Source organism: Diorhabda sublineata, chromosome 4 (genome assembly GCF_026230105.1).
Source record: "Diorhabda sublineata isolate icDioSubl1.1 chromosome 4, icDioSubl1.1, whole genome shotgun sequence".
In the NCBI taxonomy this organism is placed as follows: domain Eukaryota; kingdom Metazoa; phylum Arthropoda; class Insecta; order Coleoptera; family Chrysomelidae; genus Diorhabda; species Diorhabda sublineata.
This window is the reverse complement of record NC_079477.1, coordinates 4,719,341-4,740,038: the sequence shown is the minus strand read 5'-3', so window position 1 is coordinate 4,740,038 and position 20,698 is coordinate 4,719,341. Positions and strand designations below refer to the sequence as shown.

At 31.3% G+C, this 20,698-nt stretch overlaps 2 protein-coding genes across 10 annotated transcripts in view; one reads left to right on the top strand and one right to left on the bottom strand.

The window, feature by feature from the left end:
* LOC130443264 (sodium leak channel NALCN) overlaps positions 1 to 8,736 on the bottom strand; it is a 29,296-nt gene extending 20,560 nt beyond the window's left edge. For 2 of the 3 annotated variants that reach the window (XM_056777808.1, XM_056777810.1), the window contains exons 1-14: positions 8,640 to 8,693; positions 8,437 to 8,577; positions 8,216 to 8,358; positions 7,936 to 8,121; positions 7,653 to 7,876; positions 7,319 to 7,450; positions 7,112 to 7,260; positions 6,811 to 7,058; positions 4,613 to 5,329; positions 2,959 to 3,165; positions 2,674 to 2,879; positions 1,895 to 2,020; positions 826 to 1,008; positions 248 to 427 (exon numbers count right to left, since the gene is read on the bottom strand). In XM_056777808.1, coding sequence (XP_056633786.1) covers positions 248 to 427; positions 826 to 1,008; positions 1,895 to 2,020; positions 2,674 to 2,879; positions 2,959 to 3,165; positions 4,613 to 5,329; positions 6,811 to 7,058; positions 7,112 to 7,260; positions 7,319 to 7,450; positions 7,653 to 7,876; positions 7,936 to 8,121; positions 8,216 to 8,320 — 2,663 coding nt within the window. In that variant the 5' untranslated portion in view covers positions 8,321 to 8,358; positions 8,437 to 8,577; positions 8,640 to 8,693. Of the gene's footprint in view, positions 1 to 247; positions 428 to 825; positions 1,009 to 1,894; positions 2,021 to 2,673; positions 2,880 to 2,958; positions 3,166 to 4,612; positions 5,330 to 6,810; positions 7,059 to 7,111; positions 7,261 to 7,318; positions 7,451 to 7,652; positions 7,877 to 7,935; positions 8,122 to 8,215; positions 8,359 to 8,436; positions 8,578 to 8,639 lie in introns of all 3 variants that reach the window. The other variant, XM_056777809.1, reaches the window with a different exon arrangement.
* Positions 8,737 to 9,024: 288 nt separating this feature from the next.
* Positions 9,025 to 18,950, top strand: LOC130443267 (serine/arginine repetitive matrix protein 1). 7 transcript variants are annotated; one of them, XM_056777814.1, is made up of 8 exons: positions 9,025 to 9,170; positions 10,381 to 10,505; positions 11,263 to 11,357; positions 11,902 to 12,034; positions 12,548 to 12,988; positions 13,073 to 13,385; positions 15,257 to 15,540; positions 16,125 to 18,950. In XM_056777814.1, exons 3-8 carry the CDS (start codon positions 11,264 to 11,266, stop codon positions 16,405 to 16,407), a joined length of 1,548 nt encoding a protein of 515 aa, XP_056633792.1. In that variant the 5' UTR covers positions 9,025 to 9,170; positions 10,381 to 10,505; position 11,263; the 3' UTR covers positions 16,408 to 18,950. The 7 variants fall into 7 exon arrangements, with proteins under 7 accessions (XP_056633792.1, XP_056633797.1, XP_056633793.1 ...); XM_056777819.1 differs by having other exon boundaries at positions 9,029 to 10,505; positions 15,257 to 15,534; XM_056777815.1 differs by having other exon boundaries at positions 9,029 to 10,505.
* Positions 18,951 to 20,698: the final 1,748 nt, after the last annotated feature.

Below are 20,698 nucleotides of genomic sequence, written 5' to 3'. Positions count from 1 at the left end.
TATTGATTCTGAAAATGATTGTAATGTGAGGAAAAATAGAGTAAATGAATATGTAACATCACAAAGTGATGGCGTTTTATTTATACCGTGAGTTCGGGAGCAGTGGGATAAAATTTGAAACAAGTATCTGCAATATAAAGGTAGATATTGTGACGTATAGTCAATAAATTTAGTAATATGTGATTATTATAGAAAATAATATAATTATAGTGATAATTTTTTTAATCGCAAATTGATAGTTACTTACTGTAACGTTTTGTATTGCACTTTTCTTTCTTTTCCTGTAAGGGGGTCCTTTAATCTGGCATCGTAACGCGCATAAACGATCATTTGACAAAATTTCCTAAATTTGCTTTCTCTTGGTACAGCAAAAAGGGGTGTATCGAAAAATGGATGATTCTCCCTCAAATCTTCTTCACGCTGATTCCTAAATATGAATTTTTTCGATAAAATACGAACATTTCATGTATTATATGTCTAGACTTGACAACATTGCAAACTGTTGGATTTATGTTCCATGCAACATCGCATATTGTTAAATTTATTTTTCTACAGTTGGTATAGATTTTTAACTTCCATCAACATCATATGCCGTAAAATTTATATTTCGTATAATTTATATTTGGGTAGATAGTTGAACTATAATTGAAAATGGCAACATCGCATACATATAAAATTAAATTTGGTTTTTTTATTAAAAATTATTTTTCGTTGGTTGACATGAGTAAATTTAAACTTGATTATATTGCGTATCATTAAATGTATTTTTTGGTAATTGGTTAAAAACGAATTAAACTTGACAAAATATTCCGAATCAAATCTCACCTTCTCATTTCGGCTTGTTGTCTTTTGGCTTGCAATAATTTAATATCCAAATCATGCGGTCTGGCTCTGTTTGATGTAACTCTATTAACACCTATATCTCCATTCTCCATTAAGTGCTCGTAAGTTTGCTTCAATTTTATAGAGCCACTTCTTACACTTCTTCGAATCGATCTCGAACCAAACCTGTAAAAAAATAAGGGAAATGTGAAAATCGTCATTGTTTTTAGTCATTTTTTATGCTGCAATTTCCATTTTTTTTTTAATAATGAGAAGAATATTCGATGCCAAAACAGAAAGAACCTTAATGGTTGAAATCGAAAAAACTACTAAGAATAGATGTAGAAACTGTGACAGGTGTTACCATAAACAAAAGGATTGAAAGTAATCAAGAGAATTTTGAGAAAATACCCGAAAAAAAAAGAAACTCCACGTTTTGAGGGTAGAAAGACATAAAGATTAAGAATTTTAAGTTAAAAAAATGATGAAAAGATTACAATAAAACATAATTTTACCATTAGAATCAACATTAAAATGGACCAAATTCCCAAATTCTTCACCTTTATAATATTAGCATAAATTTGAGGTTAATTATCAGTATGTTTTTGTTTACATGTAGAAATTATATACACGGAGTGGTCTTCAGAGCATTACACATGGAGCCCACATTCTAAATTATCTAAAAGGAATGCTATTAATAGATCAACTGTAAACACTAAATATTCCCAGTGGCATAGCAAAAAAGGGGGCGCAGTATATATATATATATATATATATATATATATATATTTGTGTACATCAGTTTTTTCCAAAGTGGTTCAGATGGAACCCCAAGGGTTCACAAGATACTCGAACGAAAGGTATCTAAGAAAATTTTTTTACAATTAAAAAAAAATTCACTATTCATTACTGGTCTACTGGGAAATAAGTTTGGAGACCTCTGGTGTACATTATACATTTAGAAAAATCTTCTATTTCTGGATGGTTTTCTATTTACCTATAATGAAAAAAATTTTGCATGCCAATTAATAATAAGTGCAAAAATTTAGTTGCCAATCTATTTTAGACTCACTTCTTATGATCAATACGTAACTGTTTCATACTGTTTACTGTTCCTTGCGGTTTTAATGGTCCCTTACTCCCAGGTACTGGAATCATCGAAGAATCGCCCAACATCAGTCTCTGGTTATTGGAATCACTAGAAAATAAGACGGAATTAATAAATAATTTTTATTTCAGTGTATAATAAATACAAACCAATTAAAAAAAAACTATTCACTAAAGTTTTATATAATTTTAGTTCCTGTTTGGAAGACTAAACAATTACACAGTGTTGCCAGACTTTCATCACGACCTTTCTTTAAGTTAATGACAAAAATCCTTATCAACAGTGATAGGTGGATAGGGAAATTATATTACGAAGAAAAACTTTATAATTGCTCGAAATTTGTCAATAAAAATAGAAATAAGAGATACATTTTCTAATTAGCAAAATGGTTTTTCTTGTTTTGTTTTATGCTGTTCAAGTCCCATTGCTACGCCCATGGATGGTTCCGAGCCTCAACGGCGGTGGCGTATTGGTTCCGAAATTTCCACAAAACATACCGAAATACAAAATTGAAAAACTGTTAGAATAACAAAGAGCAGTTAAAGGAATTGAAGATGTGTGAAATTGGAACATTTCAGAATATAGAAGAAAGTTTAAAAAATGTAACGAAAGAATTCATTTATTCGTAGACAAGGTACAGGAAAACGATGGACTATACAGGATAAAACTTCTTTTCGTTCCATTCTTTATATCAAAAAATGAAGAATTTCTAGGTGAAAATAAATTTTTAAGAAATTACTCACTTAACTATCTGAGCCACGGCGGTTTTTTTAAGTTTCAAGTTAACTACCCTAACTTTAGTTAAATTGTTTAAAATCTTCAACGGTTTTTGTTTTCTATAAATCACTTTGGTATCGAAAACTTCTTCGCACATTTTTTTAATACCACCCTCAGAATTTTCATCGTCTTCCGTTTCATAAACAAACTGTCTCATAAAACTTTCCCTCACCTGAAAATCACATACATCAAGTTTTCTTGTTTAGAAACTTATTTTGTTTAGTTCTGATTTTTGAATATCAAATATTGACCTTTGGTAGGTTAAAGTCAGATGGTACTTTATGCAGAGTGACCATCAAGGGACTGTCTGGAAATTTTTCAAAAATTCTCAGTCGAAACGGTAAAGTTTCTTTAATTTCTGCACTTTGTTCTCTATATTTAAGCTGCTTTAACTTTTTTATATCTTCATCCAATTCCAAATTATCCAAAATGACTGCTACGAACAAACTCAACACGATCTAAAATTAAAAAGAGATAAAAAGTTTCGTGTGATCATTGTGTTTTGAAAGATGTTAAAGTTACGGAGGTTGATTGTGTTGATGGCGTGTAAATTGACATTATGGAAGATTTTGTGAAATTTTTTCATAATTTTCTGAATATTTCTGGAAATTCCACAGATTTTGCAAATGTCTTGCGAAGCTCTCAATATTTCTGGTACCAATGTATCAAAAGCTAGGTTACTTTCTGGGAAATTCAACTGATTTTCTAAATATCTGTTCCTGGTACTAATTTATCAGACGCTGGATTAGTTTCTGATACATTTATGGAAAATTCAACTGATTTTTCAAATGTCCAGTGACGCTCTTAATTCCTTCATGAATATTTATGGGAAATTTTTCAAATGTCTGGTGAAACTCTCAAAAGCTACGTTGTTTTCTGGACATTTATGGAAAATCAACTGATTTTTCAAATGCTGGTGAAGTTCTCAAAAGCTACGTTGCTTTCTGGACATTTATGGAAAATTCAACTGATTTTTCAAATATCTGGTGAAGCTTTTAATTCCTTCATGAATATTTATGGGATATTCAAGTAATTTTTCAAATGTCTGGTGAAGCTCTCAAAAGCTACGTTGCTTTCTGGACATTTATGGAAAATTCAACTGATTTTTCAAATATCTGGTGAAGCTTTTAATTCCTTCATGAATATTTATGGGATATTCAAGTAATTTTTCAAATGTCTGGTGAAGCTCTCAAAAGCTACGTTGCTTTCCGGACATTTATGGAAAATTCAACTCATTTTTCAAATATCTGCTGAAGCTCTTAATACTTTCCGAATATTTATGAGAAATTCAAGTAATTTTTCAAATGTCTGGTGAAGCTCTCAAAAGCTACGTTGCTTTCTGGACATTTATGGAAAATTCAACTGATTTTTCAAATATCTGGTGCAGTTCTTAATACTTTCTGAATATTTATGGGAAATTCAACTGATTTTTCAAATTTCTGCTCAAGTTCTTCATCTTTCTTGTACCAATTTATCGAAAGCTTGGTTATTTTCTAGACATTTAAGGTACATTCAAATTTCTAGTGATGTTCTTAACCTTTATGTGAACAATTTTCAAAATGTTGGTAACTTTCTGGATATTTTTGGGAAATTCGAGAAACTTTGTCAGAGCTATAAAGTTTTCTGAAGTATCTCAAGCTGTTGAAAGAAACCTAGTTTTAGTAAAAAAAGAGCTAAAGCAGAAAACGAGCCAAACCTCCAATCATTAAAAAAGAAACAGTATTTCTTACAAAATCACTATTTCAATAACAATTTCCGGTTTTCCAAATTATTTACAATCCTTTCTTGGATACTCGATGAATTGAAAAGATAAAAAATAAACATATAATGAAACATCCAGAAAATAACGATACAAATAAAGAAGACTAATAATTATAAAAGGAGAATATAAAAATGGTAACTTACCAGCGTTACAAACAAATGGTACAAAATGAAATAAACAGCAACCAATGGTGCCAGCATAGATCTTGTCCTTAACATTGTTTCATCCATAACTTCCACCCAAGCTTCCTGCGTTAGTATTTGAAACATAGACATAAATGCTTCAGCGAACGTTTCAAATTTAGCAAAATCCAAAAAGCAAAACAACTGCATCGAAATACTAGACGAAATTATCAATAAGCACATGGTAAAAATAATTAGACTTCCCAGCTTTTTACCGGGACCGAAAATTTTGTAAACGAAATCTTCTAATAATGGAGAAGCTTTAATTAATCTAACGACACGCAATACTTGAAAATAGGTGAATCCTGTCATGTAAAACCCCGGTATAACGTGTATGGTCGTACCAACGGCTAGCAGTAGTTCAAATTTATGAATGGAATGTTTCCAATATCCTCTCCATCCTAAGCACCAAGTCTTAAACAAGGTTTCCAAATTTAATAAGGCAGTAAAACCAAGTTCTATGTAGTAATAATTTTCGTAAAAAACTTGCCTAGGTCTTTCATCATGTTGGAAACGCATTGTCGCGGTTACTATGCCATTGGCGAGAATCACGCACATCACTATCAAACGAAAATGGGGAGATCTTAATATTTTATGACAAAATTCCGGTGCTATACCACCATGTTTATTCTCATCTAAAGTTACCAATCTCCAACCCCTATCGTCTCCCATCAGAATCTGTAACGAAAATCAATAAATTTCTAAATAATAACATGTAAATGATGGTTCCATTACCCATTTGTTAAGATATTAAACATTCGGTAAAACTACTACCAAGATTATGCAGGAAAGATTCTAATGAATAAAAATTCGAAACTAGTTTTTGAAATTTTTAATCTTAAATCATGAAATTGATTGATAAACATGTTTTTATTTTGTTTTTATAAATTTGTGATCAATTTCTATATAAGTATTAAGCAATCTAACGAATTGTCAATATCAGCTGATGCTCATTTAAAAATGATCGACGTGAAGTGATCGATTGATTGTGCGGTTAGTTTCTGTGTGGTTTGTGTTGAATTTTAGACCTTTTTTATTTTGAAATGGCTTCATAAAGAGTTTGCTTTCTTTTTTCAACGGTGTGCTCGTTGTAAATATAGTCTGAAAATATTGGAAACTTGTGGAAAATGAGCAAGATTCTGATTAAAGCACATAAAGGGTTTAACACCCCCTAAAGCTTAAAGGTTGTTCTCGTACGTTTTAGCTGTCACTGGGTTATCACTTTGCAACCGTAGAAGTACTCACTCATGTATAATAAACACCACATGTCCAAAATACTCTCGTTCAAGCACCAATCAGGTTACACCTGATACACCAAGGTTATAGACAAGTCCAAACCATTTAAAATCGAAGCCAACGCAGTGCAAGGGAGACAATGTAAGAAGGATGGAAGTAAAGAGGGCAAAATAAAAGAAATTTATATCTGGAACTTGAAGTTTATTTAGTTCGCCTAAGGTTAATTGCGATAATTCATCTGTAAGTACCTTCAGGACCTTTAAGTGTTAGTGTCTTATTATCTGCCACTTATTTCATTTTGGGATAGTGATAATTATAACGAGGTTTAGAGTGATTTTTAAGAAATATTTTGTTTTATAAGCTTAAGCTTGAGGTATAAAAATGGTTCAATCTTGTTGTGCCATGAACTGCACGGTTAGAAGAAAGAAAAATGCATAATCAAACTTTTTCAAGTAAGAGTATTAACGTCAGTATTAATTCTTTTTTTTTTCAATAAAAATGAGTATTTTGTACCTATATTTTAGAATACCTGTGGCTATTAGAAGAGACAATTTTAAACCAATAAGTGTCTATAAGTGAAGCTTGATTTATGCAGCCAAAATTAATAAAATAAATTACTGGTTAAAAGAAAATGAAATGCTACTTGTAGTTTATGCAGAATATTAATAGTAAATTAAAATTGAAAGATTTTCAACTTTTTGTGAGGTTATGAGTTGTGGTATGTTGTGTGTCCATAACCTTTTATAGGTCCTTGATCCTCCTTCACTAAGACCATAGAAATCGATATGTTAGATGTATATCTTCTTTTATCAGTCAAGCTGTCAAATTGATCACAGAACCAAAGATAACAAGTTGTTTTTTGGAGCACACATTATCATTTTAATTTGACAAACAGATTAATAAATAGTATAGTGAATAGATACCTGCGAGGCGCTACTGTTTTGAATATGACCTCTTATACCCCACATTTGCTGGAATTGAACCCGGATTTCGTTAAAAGTTTCTGTAATAACAGCAATGAAGACATTCTTGACCAACCAAGCTAGAAAAAATATCATCGTGCTAAAATATAAAACTGCCCTCCAACCAGGTAAAGAGTCGATTGCTCTATACATTATAAAAACCCATCCTTCTTGAGACGCTGCTTGATAAACTGTGAAGAAACTTGTTACTGAAAATAGAAGAAATATCAAAACTGGTATTCACCAAATAAATTTTTTTTACCGAATTCATCGAATCCGTTAAATCCGATAATATACCGAGAAACTCCTTCGAGCTTCATGCATTTCATTCCAGTAGGACACTGATATCCTGAGGAAGGATCTAAAGAGCAGTAGGTATCAGGAATTGCAAGGCTGTTTATGGTAATGTCCCTGGAAAAATTTTTGGTGAAATAAATTATTTTCTTGTGGGGATATTATTATAACTCACTTTGGTTCAGTGGTGTTGACAGTGACACAGTGATTTTTTAATTCTCCAAAAAATTGCACTCCTAATAAACCATAAAGTGACATAAAAAATAAGAAGAACAGAGTAACATTATAAATTTGCTGACTGGACCGCCTGAAAAATAAATTGGGCGGATTAGGGAGCTAGAAGTTGTTTTTCAGGGAAAAAATATTTGCTCCTCGTTGCAATCAGTTTTTCTTAATTCTTTTTCTCCAGATATCTAGACCCAACGTTTTCTCGCTTCATTTTAATGTCATACTTGGTGAAATAATTTCACTCATCGTGGGTTAAATTATAAATTATAAGTTGTACTTACTTAAATATTTGATTTATTCTGGATTTTGGCATTGAGAATTTGAGAAATACCCTCAAAAATCTGATCATTATTAACGGCCGAGGTGCTCTTAATATTGAGAGATAACTAAATCTTGGAACAATGCTAACCATTTCGAAAACCTGTAAAATGACTGATATCCACAAAAAAAATACCATGCTGGCATCGAACTGGCACCAATGATCTTTTAAGTAAGGTCTGTCTCCCTAAAATATAAAGAAAATGAACATTTATCTTTCACCATCCAACATAATTTTTTACCAACCTTTAGAATCCCCCTAATGTGCATTTTGGCTATCATTTCAGACGTAAAAAGAATAGTAACAATGGCATCAACAGAAAAAGTGGTTGTTTGCATAAAATGAAATTTTTCAAATGTTTTTGGAGTGTTACAACTTACAGAGGCAAGGCTTAAAAGTGCGCAAGTTCTCATCAAACGACGTACCCATCTCTTAAAACGAATCGTTTCATTTTATAGTGAAATTAAACATTTATCAACCATAAACTACCTCATTCCAAAAAGTATACTGTATTAAATAATTTACCTTATTTACCCATTCAATGTCTGCACTCTCGTTGAAAGCCTCGTCTGGTCCATAATCTGCCAAAATTGGTTCCCCCTTCAAACTCTGCTTACGTCCTAACATCATTTTGATTTTTTCTGGGATAAATTTTGGGGGAATTTTACCTAAAATCAACAAGGTTTTTTTTTTTCAAATACCGTAAGAATTTTTTTTAATTTTAAAATCTTCATACAGTTACTTACACTATTTGAGGTGGCGTCCATCAAATGCGTTAGTTGAGGAATTGTATTTTCTTTTAATCATATTATAAATCAACTTTTCCGAAATATTTGCCTGGATGTATTTTCTTCAATTTGAGAAAGGAGGCTGAGGCGCGCATGGACCTAAAAAGATCAATATAATATTCTCTTTATATTCCCTTTTTTGATAAAATATTATCCTTCACCGAGATCTGAATTTTTTCTGTGGTGCAAAATGACGATCAAGAGGAAATGTCTTCTAATTTTGAAAATCTAATATATTTAAAAAATTTTATATTAAACAAAAATAAAAATGTTGGTATAATGAAAATGCATAGGGATGGTTAACCTGATCACCAGTGTTGCCGAAGCTGTAAGGTGTATGCTGTGTTGCGTGTGTTAGTTTAATAAAGTGTTATTAATGTATCTTTGATTTATTTGAAAAAATAAAGCATATTTATCGAAAAAAATTCAGTTTCCTCATCAATTAATTTTACTATCGAATAATAAAATTGAATAAGGAGAAAATTTGATCTGAAAGGCATTATCAATTTTGCTCTTAATTCATTATTTGGCATCAATGCTCCCCTTACAGGTTCAATATGTCATCGTGATCCGAAAGCCGAGCATTTTACTCAAGTATATTTTCGAAATATTTGGAAAACCATTAGAAGAAAATAAAAACAACGAATCGTAGATTGTTTAGAAGCACGAACATATTTCGTTCAAAAAGAAAAGTAAGTGATATGTAGTGTTTAGGCCGTGATATTTGTGTAATGTGTATTGATTTTTCTTGATCTCGGTTCTCTCCTCCATATAGTCGCGTCCGTGATCTATATACCTCTTATTAGAGGTAAAATTAGATGTTTTCGTTACACGTATCGTTTTTTCGGATTATTTTATTTTCGACGCGTAGTGGTAATTTTACAATGTAATTATCTGGTACTGAAGTGTAGTGTATGTTGGGGGAAAATATTTGTGTAAAGACATGCTTTTATTTTTGTGACTCGTCTCACCTTATGTGACCTATTTATTTGCGATGTCGCGGGCGCGGAACGTGGGTGGCAATACGGTTTGCCATTTTCGCTTACCCGACGGATTATACAACCTTATTTTATTTAAAATTTGAATATATTCCATTTAGATAAAGTAAATGGTTGATTGGAAAGTATGCTTGTAGTCAGGGTCGGATTAGGCTGAATTTTGCCATAGTACATTACCAATATACTTTTCACAGTAATGAATGTTTCAATATTGAGGTGGAATAGAACCCATCATTTTCTTATCTGTTTTTTGCCATTTTTTTATCTTTGATGTCTTCAAATTTTCTATCTATTAGTAACCCTTATCAAATTTTTTTTGCAGATTTCACTATGATTCAGAATAAAATTTCACATCTCCTTGCATTTTTTTAGTGATTTTTATATTGCCCAACACAGTTTATTTAAATCACCTCATAATAAGATTATGTTGTCTATGACAGCCTCTTTTTTTAAATAAAAATTGCTCTGGCTAGACATAGTGAAAGAATTATCTCTATAGTAGTCTTGCCCTGGTCTTTCATTTAGCATTTGTACCAGTGCCATTAATAGCACTCATCGAGAGTTGTAATAAAAGTAGACTGATAACATTGTAGATAATTTAAAAAATATAGATAAAATCAAAGAAATAATTTAGAGGCCTTTTTCTGCCTTAAATTCTTGATGACCCTAAAATCATGCTGAATAGAGTGTATATTTCACATTTTTCCTGATGTTAATGTGCAGCTGGGTGCAAAATGTGTGTAAAGATTGATGAAAATTCTATCTAACAAATTTTGTATGCAATTAAATATACTAATAATTAAATAGTCATTCGATCGACGCTCGAAAAAATCACATTGCATGTGGTGTCGGTAATGTGATGTGGACGAGTCGTTGAATATTAACGCGTGATTCGTGATTTCAGCGGGGCTACACAATTAAAGCATGCCATTTTGCAGTGTTGGTTTTTTTAATTGGAAAAATTGATTCAATACATACTGAAGCTGTGATATATATTTCAAGCAACTAATAGAAATATACATATAGAAAGTGAGTTCTCTACCACTGTATTATAAATACAACTTGAAATTTGATTTAGAACTACCAATGAACTTCGTATATTTTATGTACATAGGTAAAGCATTTTGCAACTTGTTCTGAGTAAGCTTGTCATTTTTTTGCAACATTTTCATAATGATATTCTTTTATCTCATTAATGTCTCATATATTAAGTTTGTTAAGGCTCTTGGAATTTTTTCCACACAAATATGTTCTGATGTTCAATGAAAATATTCTTTCCATCCAGTTTATTTCTTGGGGATTACTATTTTTGGACCATTAGTTCTTGGACTTGAATTTTACTTTTTCTTGTCAACAGTTCTATCTTTTTTTAATTTGGGTATATTTTTGATATTTCTAGTTTAACGATTAATTTAGAAGAGTTGTATTTACTTTTGTTAAATATAAATAAGTGCAAATTCATTTAAATTTAATAAAATTTGAATACTATTTTGTGATCATTCTGAGGAAAAGCATTTTTTTTGTATTTATAAAAATTTATATTTCCAAATAGTCTTTGAAACAATCAGCTTTGAAAATGGCTGTATACATTATATAGGTTTAATCAATACAAAACAAGTAAAGCAAATAAGGTTAAAGAATTGTTTTCTATTAACTTTACCTATGTACTAAATGAGATGTTCCTTAGCTGCATCGCCATTTAGAAAAATATCTAGTCTATGCAGTTCTTTTGCCTACTTTCTCAAGTATAGATAAAAATGACTAATAAGTATAGGACATTTTATAGAATGTCTTCAAGGCGGAGAAGTAGAAGTAGGGATAAGAAAAATGTGTCAACGAAACTTAGAATGGATACTAAACCCCAGGCTATCAGAATTACAGGTACCAAGTAAATGTAAAAAATATCTTTTCTCTTAAAACAGCATACATTTATATTAAGGAAAGAAAATTATGCAAATTATTCAAAATTGTTGTCGAAGTAAAGTCAACTTTAACCATATTAGAAAAGTGAAATAATTGTTCCTTACTGCTTAAAACTCTATTCATTAATTATTTTCAATTGGGCTTTGGAAACGTATAATACATCCTGTTATACAAATACTACCATTCCCTAGATTTTTAAGAAATTTAATCCTAAAAAGCAGAACTTCCAAAAAATTTTCTCAGAATAAAAAACAATTATATGATGGTGTTTCTTGTTTTACATTTACACACTTGACAAACGTTTTTAATGAAAAACAAACTGTTAAATTATGTATTTTTGTTTGATCAAAATTAAAATAAATCTCGTTGAGATATTCACTATTTCTTTCTTTGATATAAATGTTTATAAGGGGTTTGAAATCAAACTCAAAATGCCTATTGCATTATGTAATAGGCATGAAAATGAAAATTCCATAGTGTTTATGGAACACTTTATTTTCAGACCCTAGTTTACCAGCTGGCAGGAGAAGGGAAATAGATAATGTTATGAAAAAAGCTAGGGCTCAAAAATCACCAAATTCAGGCGTATTTTGGGACAAAAAGCTTTTGGAAGTTGAAGCTAAAGATCCAAACAGGTGAATACAAAAATTCAAATTTTTGAATATTGAATCTCTTCGAAGACATGCTTCTAAAAACTATTAGTGTCCTCAAAATGTATTTTTATAAATTATCCTATTAGGAGCATTATTATGTCCAGGATGTTTGTTACTCATTTATTTGAAAATATGATTAGTAGCATTTTATGTGTTAATGTTTCCAAATTACACATCATGCCATATGACCTACATTAAAAAATGACATTTTTTAATTATAATGGCTTAGTAGCAAGAATTTTAACATTTTTTTAAAGCCATCAATTTTTTATTCTGAAATTTCAGAATTTGTTGTCATTTTTTTGGAACATCAATATAAGAATATAGTGGTATTGTCATGAAGTACTTTCCAATATTCCATGAAATTTTGTTTATTAGAAGAAGAAGGGTTTTCAAACTAATATAGTGAGTACCCTTCAATTCCAGTGTTAGAAGAGAGAAAGGAATAAAATTAAACAATTCTTGCAAAACTTTAATCATTATTTATTGTTTCAGGTGGCGCCACAGCGGATATAAATCTCTCTATATCGACGGTTCGTCATCTCCATCGTCGAACGGTAGACGTAGTCGTTCGCGTTCGCCGTTACGTCACAGTTCATCGCCTACCCCAGGAGGTCGTCGTACCCCTTCAATGCGTCGTGCGTCACCGGCAGTTTACGGAGGGCGGTCCGCCCGATCTCCCCGTTCTCCGAGATCGCCACCTCCGCGCAGCGCTCGCTCTCGTTCACGTTCTTCTTCGCCTCCGACGCGCCGTAGATCGCCACCTTCTTATAGAAGATCGTTGCCACGGGGTAGACCGCGTTCGCCGCCTTCGCCGAGGGAGCCTCCGTCGTCTAGGCATATTCGTAGATCCGTGTCTAATAGCTCAATCAGCAGTTGTTCAGACGATTCATGTTCGGTGTGTTCGCCTAAAGGACATAGAAATGCTCGATCGAGGTATGTATGTATGTTTTAACTTACTTAACATACCATTATCGTTAATACATTTTATAGATTTATTTAATAAACTAATTGTTTCAGATCGAAATCCCGTTCGCCCCGCGCGCGTAAACCAGCTCCAAAAATCATTTCGCCTCCTAAGTCTCGGGTACGACAACGTCCACCTTCACCTTCCCCCGTACCAAGACGTGTTGCTAAACCTACCACTCCTCCCCCCATTCCTAGGAAACTTCCTAAGCCAAACCCTTCTGACAGACCCACCGATCCTAGAAGACAACCTCCTCCTCCAAGGCCAAGAGGTAGCACTGGAGAGATTATTAATGTTAGAGGAGTTAAACCTCCTGCGAAGCCCACGGCTGTGAAGAAAAGTGGAGAAAAACAAATGGTGAAACCGGTAAGTATTATCACTTGTTAACACAGAGAAAATAATCTTTAATTCACTTAATTATGATCTCCCAGTAGGTTCTCATTTTTTATGTACATTATTTTTAATTATAATATATAAGCTTAAAGCTCATTTACAAACCAAACAACAAAAGCAGACAAAATAAAAATTCTCTTACTTGTATTCCCAGTACATTCTGGTAAAATAAAGCTAGAATCCAGTAAAACACTTAAGTTTATTATAATTTATCACTACGTTTTATTAAAATTTCCACTGGTGGATTGGTTAAAGATTTTACCTTTGAATTTGTATATTACATAAACATTTTCCAATACTGTATTTTCAATATTTTGATGAGATCTAACATTAGAACAATATGCTAGCTGGCAGTTTCAATTCTATATTTCATGTCTATTAGGAACTATTGTTATCGTGAATAATCAAATTTTGTCTTCTAAAACCATTTTGAAATTCATATTGAAGAGACAGTTCTTCAAGTATATTTTCATTTTGAATTTAAAACGTTTTAACAAGTTCCTTTTACTGAGAGATAAGGGACAGAAAACTTGACGTAGGAATTTGAATTTTGAGTTGAAAACTTTAATTTCTGTGATACCTGAGTTGTGTTGTTAAAAGTCCTGTTTTATTGGATTAATATGCTGGATTAGCTGTGGCAGTCTCAATTCCATTCATCATGTTCATTGAGAACTATTACTAAATACTGAATTATTTTGTCTTCTAAAGCCATTTTGGAATACATATTGGAAAGCCAGATCTTAAGTTACATTTCATTCTGAATGTAACAAGTTACATGTAACTGAGAGATAAGGGATAGATAACTTGACATAGGATTTTGTGTTGAAAACTTTAATTTGTGATACCTGAGTTCTGCCATTAAAAGATCTGTTCTACGTAACATTGGATCAATATACTAGATTAGCTGGTAGTCTTAATTTCATACCGCATGTCCATTAAAAACTATTATTATATTGTAGTCAAATTTTGTCTTCTACAGCCATGTTTGAATTTATATTGAAATTCCAGTTTTTCAAGTCTACTTAGATTTTCAATTTAAAAGGTTTCAACAAGTTCTTGTAACTAGGGGTTGGCAAAATAATCGATTAAGCGGAAAATATTGATTAATGCATGTGGACAACATCCTGTAAGAATTTGGTTTTATAAAATACAATGTTTCTTGCCTATTTTTATTCTCAAAAATGCATAATGGTTTTGGTACAGTTTAATTGAATTTAAAAGAGAGTTTTAAAGTGGCTTTATTACAAAATAAAAGATTGGAATAGTTATTTGTATGCTTTGGTCGCGAAATACCTTTTTAACGTACCGAAGAACAGTTATTGCCGAGACCGCATGCGGCCAAGTCAAGATAATCTTGAGGTCGTTAAAAAGTTTCGTAGCTATGGCATACACACTATTTTTCGTACAATCGTTAAAATAATCAAATAATATAATAATCAATTTAACAATTAAAAAATTTATTTTCTGCATAATTATTTCAACATAATTCAATATCAGAATCTTACTTCCAAATATCTTCTGTAGGTTCATTATTTGGTTTGTTTTTATTGGGAACCAAACCATAATGTCTTCTGTATGTTCTTAGTGGTATACTCGCTCTTTATCTTGTTTTTTGTAGGAATCAAACCACAATCGTTCTTTTAAAATTTTACTTCTGCTTTAATCTAATTTAATTTTTAATCTAAAATAATCGATTATATTTTTTGATAATTGCCCAGTCCTACTTGTAACTTAGCTTTGCTATAAAATTAGGAGTTTAAGTTAAAAATTTCTGTGATGCATGAGTTCTGATAATAAATACATGAACTGACAATATTTGCAATTTATACAATGTTCATTTTCAGATGTTGTTGAAACGAATAAAAAAAGAACGAACAGGTAATCGACCAGGTTCTCCTGGAGCAGAATCCTCAGGTTCGGCAGATAGCGGGCATACTTTGTTGCCTACACCGATAGTAGCTACCACCAGCTTAACTTTATCAGAGAGATTTGGAAAAATCGCACAATGGAGTGCAGATAGAGAAAGAAGGGAGATGGAAAATATGAGAATTACCAAAACGGGCAGCAATATGAAAGTATTAGTGGAAGAAGACGATTTCCTGTATGGTAGTCCCCCAAGAAGGTACAGGTTAGTTGTGGTATTTAGTCATGTGCTCACCTTGGTGTTTTGTTTAATTAAAATATATCTAATGTAACTAATGTTTTTATTTTATATTATTGTAATTTAATATACTTCAACTTTTAACTGTCTTTTTTTCTATGCTGTAATAGTTGAAAATTTATGTTTACAATTTTCTATATTCGGTCTAATAATCAAAAGATTCTTTTTTTACTGCTTTTATTCTGAGTTTCCAATTTTTTTCTTCGAATCTCTGCTTCTGTCAATTCATTTTTATGTTCTGAATTTCCTTTTTGTGTGAATATTAATTTTTTTCATTACAAATAGAATTGTGAACGAATTCCAATTCAAACTAAATTATTAAACACCAAAGCGCACTTGACAACTTGGCCTCCATATATATATATATATATATATATATATATATATATATATATATATATATATATATATATATATATATATCATTATTATAGGAATCAATATTTCGTATCCCCATGGAAACTTCATCTTAAATTATCCCAATTGTACTTGGCCTGGTTGTATTTTTAGTTCTTGAACAAACTGTTTTTGAAACAAAATTTGGTTTTTAGCTTGTCTCCAGTACCCACTGGTCACTTTCCAGATAAACTGATGTCTTCCGGCCAATCAAGAATGGCGGCATGGGATGACGTCCGCGTCCGTTATCAGTATTACAAAGATCTAGGTTATTTACGTGACCTAACATTGGATGATTATGTCAAATGGGAAGAGTGGTGGTACAAATATCAAGACTGGTTAGCAAACGAACGCCATTACGAACATTGGTTAGCATCTCAAGGGGGTGGTAGGCGGAGAGGAAAGAAGCGTCTACCAGCTTCAAAACGTTTGAATTGAAAGGTGGGCGAAATCTGAGTGAAACGACGGTTAAATTCGGTATTCGGTTAATTTTGAAACTTTGATTGTGTTTTTTTTGTTTGTGATAATATTAAGAATCAACTTTTCTTGGATAAGTTTATACGATTTTATTTATACATTAGTTGAATATTGGATCTGGGAAAAGATAAAATGTCGAGACAACTGTGTAACTACTGAGATATATTAGATCTTCACATCACATTAACGCATTTCTGGTTTAACAAGCACAATCTAAGTTTCTGTTAACCTATTTCAATCGTTGACAATTTGGACGTTGAAAATGGCGCGTTTAATTTTGTTTGAGACTTTTTATGGTAAGTGAACTTTATGAAAGTCGTGGTAAATACACAAGGTAATGTATATAGCATACAGGAAAGTTATAAGATAAGGTAAATTTATTAGAATTTAGCTTTTTGCATAACTTCATATTTTCTTTATATGGCAAAGATCTGATCAGTTGAAAATAATTTTTTAAAGGTGATTTTGGTACATTCTTTTTTTCTTTATGGCGTTTTATATTGAGAGTAGTATGTATTACGTCATTTTCCAGTAAATTCAATTTCCAATCAGAACATTTTTTCAATCTATAAACTTATTACAAAATTAACACAAAATTTGACATAAACAGAAAACATGGTTATAATCTTTACCAAAATTCCCATATAACTGTAGATGGGTCTCGTAAATGTGACATTTACTAACTTGCATACCGCACAGATGGTTGTGGGCTTAACATAGACCATTGACTTCAAATAAACAAATCTAACAGTGTTAGATAACATGATCACGCAATTGATATGTTTTCAAGTTGATTGGCATGTGGCAATATCTTATTAAAAACAAATCAATATCAACCAATTATCATTATTAAGCACTGGTACCAGTTAACGCTTAATTAACCTCATTTGTTGAATAAGTTTCAGGTTCAGGTTCAAATCGACACCAAACATAATTTTAACTAAAAACTAATCCATTAAGGTGAAGATTTGCATTACTACTTCATATGATTTAGCTTGAACAATTAGTATCTACTTTTTGATGTCCAATAATCAATTCCATAAACTCTCTTCATTTGTGTCTGCGTTATTTTTTAGTTTTTGGTCCATATATTCCAGCGTCTCTTCATGACTAAATTGTATCGATTTTGGGCCTGAAATTTCTTTCTCGTTTATTATTACATAAATAAATTTCGTTGTTGGGTTAATAAAATCGTATTTTTTTGTTATTGCTAATTAGTGCATTACATAACGAACATTAATGAATCTTTTATTGAATTGATTGTAGGCTAAGATATTTATTATATAATATATAAAGTATATTTTTTAAGGGAACTTGATAATTTGTAGGTGAATTATTAATTTTTCGTTAACATAGCTGTGAATTTAATTTTTTGAGTGATCAGATCTAATATCTAATAAATTTTTTAAAAAAATCGAGCAGCTTCTTTCAAATGGCTTATTTTTTTTCTGCCAACTATATAGTAGATTTTCAGACTATCGTGGTAATTCAATGATTAAGTTAACATTTTTAAATGAAGATATAAATTTTCTATGTCTTTTTTTTTAATTAATATTTGAATGAATATCTTTTTTCATTCATATTACCCTTTAAGATACAAACCGATCCAAATTTTGTTCTTTGGAATCATTTTAACTACAGATTTATATAAACACAGGTTGAAACCAATTAGATATACTCTGCAAAAGGGATTTTGTCAAAACATTTTAATAAAAAAATTCAATCCATAGATGTCTCTATCGCCCATGATTTTCAATCCAGTTTGTTGATAGTTTGTATTTTTCCGTTTGATAAATATTCATATTTTTTAAACATTATTCTTATTATTGTTGCCTTATTTTAATTATCAAAAAAATTAGCCTAGCTAGTTAAGTGGTTGTGGCACATATGGAGAGAAGGAACAAAATCTATAGCATATGATGTGATGCAATGGTGGTAGAAAAAGACGCGGCAGGCCTAGAACAAAATTGTTAAAAGGATGACCTAAGCAAGAGTTAGAAATTTTCAGGAAACAGGAAATTATGACGAAAAATAAGCGAGGTATAGAGAAGGATTATGGGAACTGATCCACTCTAATAAGAGGATCTAGAAAACATTTTTGCGGCGCAACACGACTTGAGATGTTAATCTATTATTAATGCATTACTCATCAACCTCTCCCGGATCCAAATTACAAAAGGGTCAATTCACATAATAAACTTTAGCACTGTGTGGCAAGTATTCAATATCACAGCTTACTGGGAGTCAGCAAAGGTTTTTTTTGTAATACCAGTTTGGCAATGCTATCATGCAGTGGAAGATTTGCGTACTTGGCCAGTTTCTCCGACTCGACTCTTCTATGTCAGGTCTGTTATCTGTCACCAGTATATCAGTAATAATGGACCTATCGTATTAGAGTTCAATATTGTTCTTGTAATATAAGTTTTGAGAAGACTTAACTTGTTGGATAGTTTCTGGTGGATGATGTTGCATAATTGATTATACAGTGCAGATAGTCAGTATTAGCTAACACAATACGAGCACATGTTATATGTTCAATTATCTCTGATGTTAACTGAAAATTTTTGCATTTGTTTGATCTTTAATCACATTTTTCTTGTAGTTGCTAGTGTTGATAATTTGATCCTGGATAGTGATCATAAAATCTTTGGAAGCAATACTGCCATCTATTTGAAGGTTTTTTGTCAATATGCGGTTGGTCGAGGTGGTGTTGATGTCTATTGTGTAGTGCCTTTTGTGATTAATGTTCCAGCTTCTCGGTATTATTACTTCTCATAGTCACTTTCAGAAATCCAAACCCAACAGATACATTAAAAATTTTACTGATGTGAATTGGTCTAACTGAAGCTATTATAAGTGTTTCCAGTGTTTTTATTGTCCGTCAAATAATAGATAATACCTAATATATCTAAAATTTGCGCCAAATCGAGAATGTTTATAACATTGATGACAGATTGCTAAGTAGATTGCCATAATTCGAGTTCCCAAACAAGCGTTACATAAAATTATATGAGCGGTATGTATCTAGACAGGGTTTAATAGTAATTATTTAGATTAGGTTACACCCTTCCGATTTCTTTGAAATATTAGTATTTATAGAGAAAACAAATATATATATATATATATGGGGCACGGAAACCATCCCTTCGGGTTCTTTTTTTTTCGTTTTAATAATCAAATAATTGTAATAATTTTTCAGTGATTGTAATATTTAAAATTAATTTAATAAAAGAGTTACAGAATGACATTGTAAAAAATTGTCTAAAGTTTTAACATCTTTCTCCACCCCAACCCTTTCCACTCTATTTAACCATTAATTTTCAAGTAATCATTTAATCAAATTCAATTATTATTGTCTACGGTTTCATAAAAATCGCTAGTTAAGATAGGTAAAAGGAGTCGAGGGGGGTTGTTTATTATTTATTATTTAAATGACCATTTCAATAGGATACATCCTAGACATTTGATAAAAACCTCATAAATTCTTTGAATATAGTTAGTGTTTCTGAAATAAAAAATCAGCAATATATTGTTTATAATGATGACGAGATTTACTATAACGCGAGATATTATCACGCAAATTTCTCCAGAGCCTCTCTATATTTTGAGTGTGTGCTTTGGTTTCTGGATCTACGAAATTATAACGGTGATTAACCGTTAAATGCATCCTTCATTGTCGACACAAATTATTATAGCCTCGCCAACTATCAGACAGTGATTGGATTTCAATGTTGGATGTTTGTATATTTATTCGAAATTGATCAAACCAAGTGCCATTTAATGCACTTATTGTCCACTTGAACCACTCTTTTGTTTTCTTCCGGTTTCGCTTAGCACTGAAATATTTATAAGTACAATTACACACGTTTCACGATTTAGTGAAATCATCGAACGACATTCACAACAAATAATTCCACTTCTATCATACTGAATACACTGTTTAGATTACCACTATACTAACACTCACAGTCACATTGATAACTAAAAATTCGTACAGCTTCATCTTTCACAGTATCACATTTAAGAATGATGAATCGTGTACAAATTTTTATTAAGAATATCAATGAATGAACAGCAATAATTCATAGAATTTTATCTTTTTCATGGTCAAACACGAATAAAAAAAAATCAAGTATCGATAGATTTTCTAATGATAGTCATATGTAACTAGACTAAATTCTCTACATCGTTAAGTAATGAAAATATACGAAGCTAAACTAAAATAAAATATTTTTCTTTTTTTGGAACTTCA